At 41.1% G+C, this 15,222-nt stretch overlaps 1 protein-coding gene and 1 long non-coding RNA gene across 2 annotated transcripts; one reads left to right on the top strand and one right to left on the bottom strand.

Annotated features, from left to right (window-relative positions):
- Positions 1-5,474: 5,474 nt before the first annotated feature.
- Positions 5,475-10,830, bottom strand: LOC127783184 (mitochondrial-processing peptidase subunit alpha-like). The gene is made up of 13 exons (XM_052310422.1): positions 10,663-10,830; positions 9,417-9,662; positions 9,029-9,325; positions 8,772-8,939; positions 8,505-8,672; positions 8,340-8,420; positions 8,175-8,241; positions 7,595-7,689; positions 7,247-7,319; positions 7,099-7,169; positions 6,972-7,021; positions 5,969-6,081; positions 5,475-5,883 (listed from the first exon to the last, which is right to left on the bottom strand). Exons 1-13 carry the CDS (start codon positions 10,696-10,698, stop codon positions 5,831-5,833), a joined length of 1,518 nt encoding a protein of 505 aa, XP_052166382.1. The 5' UTR covers positions 10,699-10,830; the 3' UTR covers positions 5,475-5,830.
- Positions 10,831-13,221: 2,391 nt separating this feature from the next.
- On the top strand, positions 13,222-14,098 carry LOC127760905 (uncharacterized). Its single transcript, XR_008015185.1, has 3 exons — positions 13,222-13,335; positions 13,500-13,536; positions 13,792-14,098. It is a non-coding gene; the product is annotated as an uncharacterized LOC127760905 (long non-coding RNA).
- The last annotated feature ends 1,124 nt before the right edge of the window (positions 14,099-15,222 follow it).

Genomic DNA, 15,222 nt, shown 5'->3' with positions numbered 1-15,222 from the left:
GACACCTGGGCATGGTTTCTCTACATCCTGACACGTGTCCCTGGGAGTCACACACATGGCTGTTGCCTGTTGTCCCTCTCAGATCACAAGCAACATTTTTCTAGGATAAAACAGTTGTTTTTTTTAAGAATTTTTTTAACCAAACGTGTTTAAGGGAGAAAATGATGTGGATAGATCTTGTTCTCGAAGACATGGGGAGGGCGATTTGCAATACTAATTCCACATTTTGTACCCTACTTAATAAAAAAACATGCTGAAAGAAGAGGAAGCAGGGGCATAGCGTACGGACGGTGTCTTTGACGTGGTTAGTTGCCCTGATTGAGATTATGGTTGCCCCCTTCCCCAATCCACGCACATTATGAACTCTGACAGAGGCGTACACCTTGATCTCTAAGGCATGTCTCAGGTCATATATGCATGTTAGTACTCCAGACGTCCTAATTAGATGTCATTTTAACCTTTTTCATATTATTTAAAAAACAGTATAAACATAAAAGAGATGAGTCATACTTGAAGCACTTTTGATAATAAATCAAGTCACAAATAAAATAAATAATAATTTTATAATCTTTTGAATAAGATAAATGGTTAAACGTTCAAAAGAAATCAAAACGACGAGTAGTTCGAAACGGAGGTATTACTGTGTTGTTCTCTAGAAAATAATCTGACAATGGTGCCCATATTTACGCATGTGGCTACGTTACTACCAAGGCATGGCGCCCATTGTAGTTTGGCATGGCCAATTTATTTTGAGTTGTGATCTTGTGGACAGTTGTGTTTAACCATTAATTTTATTCTATAGACATCATTAATTTATTTTGAGTCGATTTATTTTTGGAGAGAGAGTACATGTATTTTTCAATTGATCTAAGATTCACACTAAATGAATCCATGGGTCAACCAATTCCAAAAGGTACTTTCATAATAATGAACAAAAGGTACACGACCCTGGCTTTGTCTTAAGGCCCTGTTTAGTTCCCAACATAAAAATTTTCATGCTGTCACATCGAATATTTAGACACATGCATGAAGTATTAAATGTAGAAAAAAACCAATTACACATATTGCGTGTAAATTGCAAGACGAATCTTTTAAGTCTAATTGTGCCATGATTTGACAATGTGGTGCTATATAAATATTTGCTAATAATGAATTAATTAGGCTTAATAAATTCGTCTTGCAGTTTCAGAGCGGAATCTATAATTTATTTTGTTATTAAACTGCATTTAATACTTCAAATGTATTTCCGCATATCCGATATAACCACTAAACCTAAATTTTTCCTTAACTAAACAATTCCTAATTAAATTTCCTAGCTTTGTCTTCAATTCCTGAACCAGTTCTACCTGTCCGAGTGATACATGCGTCCATGACAACTTCCATAAAAGACTCTAATTACTCTAAGAAGGAGACTAATCAAAGAAAACAAACACAGGCAGCAGCAAAGCTTAGGACACATTGAGAGGAGGCAGCCATAGATGAAAGACTCCATGGCCGGCCGACCAAGCTCTTTTCTCCAGTCGCATCCATGTGGAGTTCACAATTTTTATTGCAAGACTATGTGCGATCCGTCTTGGCTTCCTCAACCGCCCACATATTTGTTTTTCTTTCCTGTCAATCTATCTCTCAGCAAGCAAACAAAGCACAAAACTCTGATCAACTCACTAATGACAGCACGCCAACAAACTAGTAATTAAAAAGTAGTAGCATTGGTTAGTTTATGGTTGGGTTAGAGTCAAAATCAGGGTGCTGATGCCTTGATAACCTCTCACATGGTCCCTGATAGCTTATAGATCAGAGGCAGATAGGCTACCAGCGAGTGGTTTTGGATGATGACAGGAGCATTATTCCCTGGGAGATGCTTATAAGCTTATTGTGCGTATATCATGTATGCATCCACCTGTGAGATCCTGATTAGATGTTTGGTTGTGACCTATGAGAGGTTAGGGATGGGTGATGAGTATTATAAACTTGCTTTTAGATGAGAGAAGTGTAAAGTGTCATTATTGTAATGGAGGGCATATTAAGGTTCCCCTCCCTGTTTTGTCAAATCCGAATCGATCTCCTCTTATCATCTCCTCCTTGGGATGCATTATTCTTGTTGTCTTTCTTGTTGATGACTTTGGGTAGCTAATACCACTTGCATGTTTCATGTGTAGAATCATGTAATCAGGACCTTCATTTTCCAATCAGAAGGTCAAGATGGTAGCTTCAATTTCCAATCAATACAAATAAATGCTCCCTTCATTTCTTTAATGTATGATTCCCGTTGACTTTTTTTATCAACGTTTGGTTATTCGTCTTACTTAAAACTTTTGTGTAAATATAAAAATATTTATGTCATGCTTACAGAACATTTGATGATAAATCAAGTCACAATAAAATAAATGATAATTATACAATTTTTTAAATAAGACAAAGGGTCAAACGTATCTCAAAAAGTCAACAGTATCATATATTAAAAAAGGAGAGAGTGCTAAGGCTATGCTTCCATGGAGTAGAAAAGAGCTCATATAGCTTCACATAGGAAAACAGAAAATGTTATACTCAAAATGTACACTTGTTACCTTTTTTTTTAAAAAAAAAATACTTTTTCCTTTTGAAGGAATGCAGAATGCTACATCAAACAACATGTTCTCTATGCTAAAAACAGTGTCAGTGATGTAATACTTTCCGTGATTTATTATATAGGAATACCACAAAATCTTCTCGAACTTCTCCTTTTCTTCAGAGGAGAAAAACAAAATTATAATGAGAGAATCATCTCCGAAAACTTGGCGTCCGTTCCTTCCTTCCTCTTCGGTTTGCTTTGCTCATGAAAACGAGACATACCGGTGGTATCAAACTACAAATGAACAGATTTAAATGCTCCTTCTACATCAGACAAAGACAAGAGAACAAAATAAACTATTGATTGGTAGCGAAGTCAAGTTTGTCGATTAATTCTTTGTCTACCTAGCTAGCTTGTCCAATTGGAGCTCAACCTGTACAACTGTATGTTCACAACAAAAAAAAAAACCTGTACAACTGTGCAGCAAAACACATACTAGAAATAAACGAAAACTGCTGGTTAAGCAGATAATGGTGGTTTCAACTATATTTCATTTCATGGTCCCTGCAACAATCTCAGGTTTGAGATTATAGAAAGCTAGCAACAATTCCCAATTTTGCCAGATTAAATTAACGGACAAAAAATTTACCCGTTTGTATTGGAGAAGATCAAAATTATATCAAGTGGAAGAAACAAAAGAACAACATGCAAGTTGAAAGGCAGCAGGCTAAGCTCCAATTAGTTTTTTTTTAGACAGGTAAGCTCCAATTAGTAACCAGTGATGTTTGCATACATGAGGTTTTATCTAACACAGGTATTATCTCCGCATGCATGATGAGCTCATGACCTACCTCCCTCTGTCTCACCCTGATCGCCTTCCATTGGTGATGATTAAAGGTTTTATCTATGTATAAACTAACATGATGCTGCCAATGACGGATGAAGTGGATGAAAGTTACACAAAGCTGAATTTCAATAGTCCAAAATGTCACCCTCCATGGAGGTCATCAAGCAACATTATGATGCATTGAAAAATGTTATTCTAATTTGATGAAGCGATGTATAGACTTTCTTTTCGTCCAATTGGCTCTGTCGCGAGTGATGCAAGTATTTTTTTCTTTAATTTGAGAGTGTTATATGATTGGAGTGTTCAAATGAATATTGTTGTTCGTGGCTGTGAATAAACGCCGCCGTTGCGTTAGTTTAATCCACTTAAATACGAAACGGCTATCTGGTAAACCAATGATTAATTTGGGTCCTAATAAACCCAAGCCAATCCTTTATTTAAACGGATGGATGCATCTAGGTGCCAACTCCAAATTCTTCTTGTTCCTCGACAGGGAAAAAAATATAGCAAAAAGAAAAACTTGTTTCAGATTCGTTCTTGAAATGTAAAATATGCATTTGCTTTGCTTTGTTCGTTTCTCGAGTTAAGTGTTAACTTCCGTTGGACATTGGTGTAGCTAGTTGACGTTATTATGCCTTGATGATGTAGTAGGATCAATCGAGGCAAAGGCGAATACGACATTCTTTGACTTATTTGATTTGGAGGAATGCTACTGTAAATTACTCCACTCCATATTAACCATATACAGATTTCAGCGACGTCACTAATAAGAGTATAACCCAACAAGTCCATTAGAGGATTCAGATAACAACACGGAAAGCCTACAAACTTTGCTTGTTTCCCATTTGCTAGTCATTACTCCTTTGTCCCAAAATATTAATACATAGTAGAACATAAAGTGGCATTACCCAATATGTCTTTATTCAGATTCCTAATGTCCTTATCCAAATCTATAGTACTAGGTAATATCACTTTATGTTCTAGGTAACCACGTTTTGGGACGTGGGGAGTGGTCACTAGCATGCCGTCAATTGGTTGGTACCTTGTTTCACTCTTTGGAGCATCAAAAGGTAGGTTGGTAACAATGCTGTCAATGCATTATTCCAGCCTTCCAGGACTAACCACACAAACGGTGGCAAGTTGTCTTAGAAAATAATTTTCTTGCATACAGTCTCCAAAAAAAAACCCACATATATAAGCCTTCGTGGTTATCAGGAAGCTATGAATAGGTTTGTGATAACTTGACTCGACCGAAAAGGAAGAAGACCGAACGGGAGAAAACCATGGGGTTAGCGAGCGAGAGAGAGAGAAACGCCGGCGCCTCCGGTGTTTGAGCAGGTTAACCAAGGACGGAGACGTCGAGGCAGAGGAGCATCCACGAGCCAACAAACAACGACTCGGACTCGGAACAACGAGTGGCAAATCGGCAATGGGTGGTGGGTGGGTCGGTGGCACTGCGATTGCATTCCGTCGTCTCCTCGACTGCAATAATTCTGGCCCCTCCAGCCGCCGGGAGCTCGGAGTCAGAAACGGCGACTCCCTCAAACAGGAGGCGTCGCCGTCGTCTTTGCCGATGTGGTGTCGCCTCGCGACCTGGACCCTCCCTTTCCAATCCCATGGGCCACTCATGTCCAAACCACTCGTACACGGCCCAGAAGTCAACCAAGGGTGTCGTTTCCTTCCAACCAAGACACCTTCTCAGAAATTTCGGCTGCTGCTGCTGCTACAACCATTTTCCTTCGCAGGAAGTTGGTTCTAGAGCTCATCCAGACGATGCACCATCGTACACAGACCCATCCCCTGCTGCATTTTCAGCACAGTAGATGATACTGAATAATTAATTTTATTCATAGACCTTGGAGGGCATTTGGGAGTTTACCAGCCTGCATTGCTGCCTCTAGCTGCTCTTTGCTCTTTGCCTTCGACTCATGAGCTCGATTTCCTCGAATTCAATCATGGAACCAAACAGACGGGAATTGACAGTCCAAACAGCATGCAAAACGTGATTGGAATTGTGGAAAAGCGATGGCTCACGGCAGTTCCCTCGCTTTGGACGCATCTCCTGCAGAATTTCAGTGTCATGCAAGAGTATAGATAAAATATTTATTCAAGTGCTTCAGCATTCGTGTCAAAGATTTTGCAAGAAGGAGACCGGTATTTTGTACAGGCCCTGGCCGCCACCGAAAGAGGGCCCTAAAATTTACAGGCCCATAAAACTGATGAAAACAGCATAAAAAATTCCAACTCAAGTGGACAAATGTTGCAGAAAAAGGTAAAATATGGTATTCTCAATCATCCAGAGTTAAATGATCAAAATTGTATGAAGCTCCTTATTTTTCTCTTTCTGAAACCCTGCCAATGAATGGCCTGAGGAAAAACTATCAACAGTTAAAACTTGTCCAGGAGGAGGAAAACAACGACCACATTACTACTCATTTCGAGCGAAACTTGCCACTGACTGAATCATAAGTTGGCACGTTCAGAACTGCATCGTAAAGGGCAGAGTTAGGATACTGCAACTGTTACACTATGTAAAGATGACTGGCTACATATGAAAAATATGAGCTAACCGTTTCCATGAGATGCCATTGTCAATGGTGATGATATGATTTTCTCAGCAAGGGCTGTAATGTCTTTCAGAGTAACACCATCAACAGCCTTGAGAAGGTGCTCAACAGGTTTCCTGAAAAATTTTATGAAACAAAAATTACGGCGTAAATTAGCCTGCATTGAAGATTAAAAACATTCCAGGGAACACAGGATAATAAACACCATGCTATGAGTTTGAGGTATATACACCCTCTGTACAATTTTTTGAGGCTTGGCTTGAGTTGGTATGGTCATCAAAATAAAAATTTGAATATTAATTTCCAATACAATACAAGACCTACATATTCCTTTATCCTATGAAAACACAAAAACTTATATATATAAATTTACGGATAAAATAATATGCATATAACATGACAAATTGTGGGCTAAAATTACAAGGTCTGAATTTGGAAAAACTGGATGGAGGGAACTTCATCAGTTGAATATGTATATATTTTTATTTATTTTTTTTGTAAAAAAAACTTTTAGCTTATATAGCAGCACATACAAAATAACTGCCCATACACAGATCAGATAACAGAAATGAGTACATTGAAGACAATATGGAACGGAATGAAGGGGGTGTGGGTGTTCTAACTCACTACAATAATTTAGATAATTTCTGCCAATACTGTAGAATGCCAACAGAAAGATTTATCAAGTGTAAAAACCTGTTTTTTTCAGTTATCTTGTACTGATCTAAACGATAAAGAGAGCAATAATTTGTGCTATAAAAGCTACGTTATTGCCAGCCTATATTATATAACCTTCTATCCTAATTCCATGAACAAGTCAAATGGCATAGTTCATCTGAACCCTACTAAACATGAGTTCTATAAAATCTAGAGTGCATATTAAACTTTTGTATTTACTATTAAGTCAGTAATAGTATAACCATGTGGCGCTGGATAGAATAGAGATATAAGCAACAGGCAAAACTTTAAGGTCCAGCAATACAGTAGAATAATCAAAACACCACACCTTTCACCAAAGGCCAATACTTGCCGTCCCATGTCTTCAGTTGCTGATGCCTGCGAATTTCAATTCTTAGAGTGGAGCAAAGCAAAAATATGCAGAAATATAATAAGTATGCTTACATAATACATACCTTTGATTCCAGGTTCATCAAGATTGCTGATTTAGCTGTCGCTTTAGCACGGTCAAGTTGAGTTTGGTCAACTGAAATTAAAAGTGAAGTTTGAGAAAAGTGACAACAAATAACTACTTAAGTGATGAGCCAATATAGGAGTTAATACCTTTTCCAGGAGTGGCAAGAGAAGTGAGCTCTCTGGTTGCCAAGTCAATAGCCTTAGGAACGAATGCTGCATCCTGGTATTGAAACAATACACTCACTAGTCATTAGAGTACACAATCTAAAAAACAAACTATGGGACACTACACTTTTCTGCATAAAAATAGTTTAACCGTTCAATAAGAGCATACAATGTGACTACATGGTTTAGAGTTCTCAACCAGACAAAAAGAAGCTACTAGCATACTTTAAACCAACCGCTTTGAAACAATTATTCATTACGCCCATTCAAGTGGTGTACATCATTTTTTTAAAAAAACTATCCACGTCAATGGACGAAATCAGTACTTACAGTAGATGTATGAATTCCAAAAATGCCAGTGTTACTGTGAACATCCTTGAAAGCAGCTATCGATCTAATCTGGTCGAATTCATTTGCGAGATGATCTGCACAAAGCAGCACAAAAAATCAGGCACAAGCATGATCCTTAACAAATACATAGACCTTGACTGCCTCCATTAAAGGAATTATATTTTACCCTATATGTTAACACTTCACGCTATGTCGACAATATAATCTAAGGAGTATGCAGATAAAAGAACATTTGCAGCGCCACAAGATTTTCGATCATACAAATTTTCAGTATTTGGGCAGGACACTGCACACTTAACAGTTATCAAGTTTAGTTGTTTACCATAGAAAAGAATGGACTGAAAGTTGAACTACATCTTTTACAATTTGTGATGATTTTTCCAGTCAGATCTTCATAAACAATATATACTTATGAGCAAAAACTACTTGGGCTCTCAGCCAGTAAGATAACTGAATACATCCAGTCAGATAATTGAATAATTGCAACTTGGCAGTAAATTCTCATTGCCTATCCAAAGATACAACCCAAGCTACAAGACACACTATAGGGCGAACTTACTTAGACTTGAATGCAAGCCTTTTCCATGCCTTCCCCAGGAATATGTGCCACCGCCACCAAGAAGGGTCTGTTAAAAGGTAAACAGATCGCCCATTTCTTAGTTAAACAATTGAAGTGCTGCTTAATAAAAAATTGTAAATGCGAGTCCCTTAATAGTTGTCAGACCTGAAGAACTGATACTGTTACAAATTCTTTTTCTTTGAGCCACCCACCAGGGACCTCAAATGCCAAAGCAACATCTGTGTTCTGTTTTTCAAGAAAAATCCAGAATAAGAAGAGAGAACCTAAATGCCAGAAGAGATGGCATAAATAACTTTATAAATGCCTTACCGATGAATCAGCAGTTCTTCTATATTCCCCACCAACATAGGTAGACTTTGGCTTTGCTGGTCCAGTTACACCAGGCATGTCAGACAGAAGTGGTTCAGCAATAGATACCAATTCATCATGATCAACACCTGTTGCAGCTAGAACAATTCGGGGAGCAATGTAATTCTCCTGACATCCATGCAACAACAAAAAAAGTCAAGTTATCAAAAGCATGTTAACAGCTGTAAACAGATAGAATACTACAAGGGCTTCGGACATGAGTCTCACAGCTAAGAAGTATTCTAGGACATTCGTATTCAATCGGCTAACTGAGGATTCTGAGGCAATCAGAGGGGTTGCCAAAGCACCAGAATAACCAGTAGAATGAAGAGCCTCCAAAAGAAAAGTTTCAGGGTTACTTGAAGCTTCTGCAAGCTCTGCCTTCAGTTTCATTATCTACAAAGATAAATAAGTCAGTAATGAACACATGTTAATCTACATTACAGATTTACAGACATGGATGGCATGATATTACAAGGAAATACCTGTTCCTTGACTTCCCAATCAAGAAAAGCAGGATTGCGTACACAATCAATAAGCACCTCAACCATTTCAGGCATGTAAGTTTTCAGGGCTGCATAACTGTAGCTCATCATCTCACGGTTAGCAGATGTTTTCACATTGCCACCTACTGCCTCGATTTCACGCACAACACGCAAATGGCTCCTGTTTGTAGTGGTTGTAAAGGCCATCTTCTTCAACAGCTGAGTGGCACCTAGTGTTTCAGGTGCTTCATGTACAGAACCACAATTAACATATACTCCAACTGAACAAGATGGTCCCTGTAAAGCAAATACAAAGCAGAACAGTATTGCTAACTGCCCACAGAAACATGCATGAAGCAGTTAGATCATAGAAATGAGGAGCACATACTGGAGTTGTCTCAGAAGCAATTTTTACACCATTTGCAAGTGTTGTGATTTTTGTCTTGCCAGGCTCCACAAGGTCAGGTAGCGGAGGTGGAATGGTGACCCCTGGAAGTGTAAAATCTGGAGGAGGTAATGCATTTGACCGTGCACCTGTCAGCCAGGTCCAGAAGCCACCTGATGACCTCTGTGCAACACTTGTGCTAGCACACCTAATCGCAACATTCAACATTTGACCATCCAGTCCATGCCGCTGAAAAAAGAGGTAACAACAAAAATTATGATCAGTAGCACAAGCTGTATTGGCCTGTATAATAAATTCAACTACTCCAAAAACCAGCTGTCTCTGCTTGTGTACTGTCAGAGTTAAGCAGTGCATAGCACAACAATATTTCTATGTACGGAAATCTAATCCATGAAGTTACTAGCATCCTCATTTAAAAGGGGTTTTCTAAGTCCAGGCTTCTGCACTATGCATGATACAAACGAAAGAGCAGCAATCTGATGTCGAATGGAAAAAAAATTCATCAACACAACGTTTCCAGTCAAGTGAAATCAAATATCAAAGATTTTTAGTAAGCCTATATAAGAAATGTTGATAACATAGGAAGTGAATCATCTAAAGAAAGTCATCTAAACTCTTCAGGGTCATACATCTAACTGTATATATCATTGCATTCAGAGTAATCAACTAAGGGACAACAAAAAACAGAACCAAGCATAAAAGATAAAACTGATACTCTCCATATTGAGCGATAAGCCGATAACCTCCTGCTCTCAGGATGATTTTAGCCGCCTAACTCATGAAGTTCAGCAATAACGAGGGAATGACCAACCCAGAACCTATTAAAACTCAACATAATCCTATTTCAGAAAAATGTATGCCCTCATCGCCTTTCCACGCCTTTGCAGAACGGCCACTGAGATCAAACGTATCCAAAAAAAGGGTATGCTACAAAACAAATCCGTAATAACAACCCTCATCGTCATATATCAAATCCAAGCTTTTCCCAATTCACTAGGCAACCACGATCGCTAGCTGCGACGAGGGGCTCATGACCTCACGCGCACACATCAAATCCACACCGAAGCTCGCTCGATCAGACCACTAAAGCGTACCATTCCACCACGCATCGCGAAGCGATAACCCTAAGGGGGATTCGGATCGGACGCATCGTGGGGTGATACCATCAGATCTAGCGAAATGGAGCGAGGTAAGGTTCACGGTTTGGGGCGGGACGGGTGCGGCTGACCTTGATGGCCCCGAGGCCGGAGGCGGCGCGGTACATGGCGACCCGGTGCCCGCGGAGGGGTCGCTCGTCGGAGTCGTCGCCGGCGGCGGCGCGGCGGCGGAGGCGGAGGCGGAGGCGGAGATGGGGAGGAAGCGAAGGGAAGGCGAGGGCCCGTCAGATAAGTGGAAGGGGAAGAAATTCGAGGCGCTGGTCCGCATATAGAAGTGGGCGAGAGCTCTTAAATGGGCCGGGCCGAATAAGAGGAATAATTCTGTGGCGATTGGGCCCACTTTGGCCCATTTTCTAGATGCGTTGGGCCTTACCCCTCTCGCCTCTCGTGGGCTCGTGGGAGTCGGGGCCATCTGATCTCTCTCACAAAGCCATCGTCCGCTGCGCCGGCGCTCGCCGAGTCGCCGCCGTTGATGCGCCGCCCCGGCTCGACGTCTCCGGCGGCGGAGACGAAGGCGGAGACGGCTACGCGGAGGGACGGGGTAGGCGTGCGACGGCGACGGTTGTGAGGCGAACGGCGCCGGTCGAATCCTCCCTCAAAGTTTGCAGATGAGTTGCTTGATCAAATGCCGGTTAGGGATGTCAAGCTTGAAGGTGCTTGTGCGTTTCGTTTTTTTTTTCTCCCCTTTCTAGTTATTGCTGTTGGTGTCTAGTTAATTTTGTCGCATTTGCAATTACGTCTGGGGATTTGCTCCCCGCGTGGTAGATGACTTCCAATTTCCACGGCATTGAGTGAAGAGAGAGTGATGGTTTCTGTGCTGAAATCATCCCCGGGTGGGTATGCAATGCAACTGATCTGACCACCACCACCTGTTTGAGGGAATTCCAGTTTCAGTTCATAAATTTTAGGGGGTACATCTTCTGTTCTGTCTGAAAGATGTGTCGTGTGCAAAGTTGTCGCTTGTCAGAATGGTCCAAATCTGCTTGTTGAGCTGTGGGCTTTCGACAGATTCAGGACAAGCTGCCAAGGACGGCTCTAGATTTCGAGCATGTGTTTGGTGTATGCGTAGGGTTGGTGTATGGAGGTAGTTGGTTATTGTGGGCGTTTGTGTAGGGTCTTAACAGTTATTGCTTTGATGTTTGATCAGATCACGCTTATTAGGTGGAGGACCTGTACAGATTAGTCATTTGCGTACAGGAGATTGTGTCAATGCTCTCGCAGGAGACTTTTATTCGTGTCAATGATCTATGCAGCCATGCAGGAGACCTTTTAGAGTGCTTGTGAGACCTAACATCCGTTGATCATTTTAAGTACCTGTAGAAGGTACTTAAAATGTGGGACACATATTAACTTGATTGTAATGTGCCTTGTATGAGGGAGTAGCTGCTAGCTATAGTTGTTGGCCAACCACAGCAATGCATTTTGTTCCTATGGTCTTTGGATAGTGTACTGTCCAATGTCAATAAAAATTTTCACTATTGGTGGTTGTATGTTAACACAATTTTCTTGCGGTCCTTAAAAGGAGGGCAAAAACTTTGCCTTGTATATGTTAATAGAGCAGGAGAACTCTCTTGCATTATCAGTTTGCTATGCCTCCCAGTTAGGATGTAGCTTACATCCTGAGAATAGACCGCCATATACTGTGTTATTGTCTGTGTACATCCAATTAGATGTAGAGGCCGGGTTTAACCCATTTTCTAAAAATACTGTGCCATTTGGTGGTGTGCATTTGGAGCAAAACAGATTCATATTCCTTCTATTTAAGTTGTTGCTATTGATTCCTTGAACAAATATATTATATTCTTCCTGTTTTCGATGGAAAAGTTTTACATTGCTTGAAGTAACACAATTTCTGAAGCACCTGGACATGTCTGTGAGACAGCACATCCACTTAACTGATAGTATTCCATAGTATTATTCTGCACCTTCTTGTTTTAGTGCAAGCATCTCAGATGGGAAAAACTGCCTGCAGTTGTAAAATATCTTTGTTGTCACAATTTCCTACCAGCACGACATTTTCATTTAGTTCCTCATGTAATGTTTCTTCTCTCAATAAGGTAGCTGTTGCAGAGTGATCAGCTAATGATTGTTGGACTCTTCTTTTCAATTAGGTAAATACTTAAAATAACCGTCAAGGCATCAAGGGAAGCATGTGCTGGCGGCTTGTGCTTGATGATGTTTAAAAGTCCTCATGGCGCATGGGAGGGGAACTGTGCTGCCTGTGCTTTGAGCATGACCGCAGCAGGTGCAAGCCACGGTTTTATGCATGATCTTTATATGCTCTTTTATGAAATGAATTTGTTATGTGTCGTAAACTTGTAACTGTTCCTCGAAAGCTCACCACAAATTGTAGTTAGCCTCTTGTATTCCCTATCACTTTCATGCAGCATGTATAGGTTCAATTGGTCCGCGTAAAACTGCGACAGGCTAACATTTTTCCCCGCATGATGTCTGTTTTTCATCTTCCTTCCCCCCATTAGGTGGCAATGTGTTTTCAATAAATATGTTGGTAGAATATGTGCTCTGATTTTTACTATATGCATACAGACTAAATTGCTCAAAGAAGATATGGCTTAGTTTACCAGCTTCAGAAAACTATGTCTCTCATATGTCTACATGCACAGGTGAACGGTCAGCTCGTCAGAAAGAGATCGGTTGAAGTTGTACGCCTGAATGCGACTGCGTCAATTAATGTGATTCAACAGAAGACATGAATTGATCAAGAGAGTTGCATGTCCGTTCAGGTACTTTACTCTTTGACATTTTCTTGATTGATTTGGTATACTCTGCTAATGAATAGTGGAGTATTATACAATTATATACGCATTTATACGCTGTGACTTGTGATCATATTTTTGTACGTATACCAAGCAACACATTGCAATTATTAATTATGAGCTTGTGACAGGTCCGTCGGTTGGCCAGAACCACGACTCCAAGTGTACGTACGTTTACCACACACAAACCTCTTATTATTCCGAGCAACTCATGCCTCGTGCGGATTATGTATAGTCAATAGTCATATGGCCTCATGGGTGATATTCATGAAACCCCCCGTGAGGTGTTCCTACCATATCATTTTTTTTTCCTGATAAAGAGACACATGATTAAGAATGGGTTTGCCTAATGATGCTGATGAATCTTTGCCCTGCCAAATGCCAAGACGGCCGGGGCTATCCCCCCCTGGAATTTTCTCGCAGGTGAGCAAGATGTCGTGTCGACATTGGGAGGAGGAGGGGTTATCAGGGTCATAATGGCTCTGATTTGGGCATGCATGAGAGGCACAATGCAACACACGGCCGCGGGGTAGAGAGGTGGACTGATCGGAGCAGGCAGGAAGGCAGCTGCTCGACGGATGAGCCCGATTTTTCCCTGTTCAGGATTTATTTACAGCTCCTGGAGTAAGGCGTAAGCGAAGGCGACCGCGAGAGGAGAGACACAGAAGGAGAGGAGGAGGACGATGCTGTTTCAGTCCAGGTACGGTTGAACCTAACCGAGCTAACCTTATCGCCGCTGTCAATGTTCTGCAACCTGGTTTATGGATGTGTTTAGTTCGTGAAAAGAAAATTTTTCGGTATCACGCAGGATATTTGACCGAATGTCGGAAGGGGTTTCCGAACACAAATAAAAAAACTAATTTCATAACTCGCCTGAAAACCATGAGACGGATTTTTAAGCCTAATTAAGCCATCATTAACACATGTGGGTTACTGTAAGCTTAAAAGATTCGTCTCGCGATTTCCATACAAACTATACGATTGGTTTTTGTTTTTATCTATATTTAATATTTCATATATGTGTTCAAAGATTTGATGTGATATTTTTGAAAAAAAAATGGAAACTAAACCAGGCCTATCTATTGGGCCTGACGCCGGCCGTCGTGGTCGATCGATCGCGCCCACAGGCACAGGCACGGCAGGCTGGCCGTATCGATCTGATCTAGCTAACCCCACCTCACTGCAGCAGCAGCAGCAGCGCGGGGACCTGATCTCTCTCCCTGCCCGGTGGGGCCCGGAGCACCAGCTCCGCTGCTCTGGTCATGCTTTCCATGGCAGGAAGGAATGTGACACACACGGTGGTGCCGGGGAGAATGGCAGCTGGGCCCCAGCTGCTAGCTGCGCGCGTGTACTGGGTCATCAATTAACAGTTTTCGTCAGCTTGTTTGGATGTGGCCACCTAAGCTAGCGCTGAGGTGACATACAAGGAGAGCGTGTCGAAACTGGAGAAGACGGGGCTTGCTGTTCAACTGCTTCAGACTTTGCAGGAGGGCACTGCTTAAGGAGGTAATTAAGCAACTGTCCAGTGTCCTACTAGCAATATATATATTCGAAGTACATCCACATTGGATCAATCGTCCTCGAGTGAACAGAGGTACGACATTCTCCATCAGTTATGAGTACTTGCATGCAGGTTCTGTCTGGCTCATTGGCAGTTTGGCACAAAAGCATTTCAATTTATTGCTGCAATTTCTGTTTGTTTAAACCTGAGCATGTAGTAGTAGATTATTATCTTTATCGAATACGGAGTGGATTAGATGCTGGCCGGCATTCTTGCTGACACACAAAAGGGGTTAATTGTTTTGGATGTCCGAGAGCCAATGGCTAGGGTTCTGCTTGCAGGAGAAGGTTGCT

The sequence above is a fragment of the Oryza glaberrima genome, chromosome 1 (genome assembly GCF_000147395.1).
Source record: "Oryza glaberrima chromosome 1, OglaRS2, whole genome shotgun sequence".
Classification (NCBI taxonomy): domain Eukaryota; kingdom Viridiplantae; phylum Streptophyta; class Magnoliopsida; order Poales; family Poaceae; genus Oryza; species Oryza glaberrima.
Note: the sequence above shows the minus strand (reverse complement) of the source record. Positions and strands in the feature narration are given on the sequence as shown.

Bases quoted from the DNA above. Each gene is read 5' to 3' on its own strand.
- LOC127783184 (XM_052310422.1), bottom strand. From the start codon at position 10,698: ATGTACCGCGCCGCCTCCGGCCTCGGGGCCATCAAG. The intron at 8,242-8,339 runs GTCTGACAACTA...ACCTTTTAACAG, and splicing joins TAACAGTATCAGTTCTTCAG to ACCCTTCTTGGTGGCGGTGG. The intron at 7,022-7,098 runs GTATGTATTATG...TGAAATTCGCAG, and splicing joins TGATGAACCTGGAATCAAAG to GCATCAGCAACTGAAGACAT.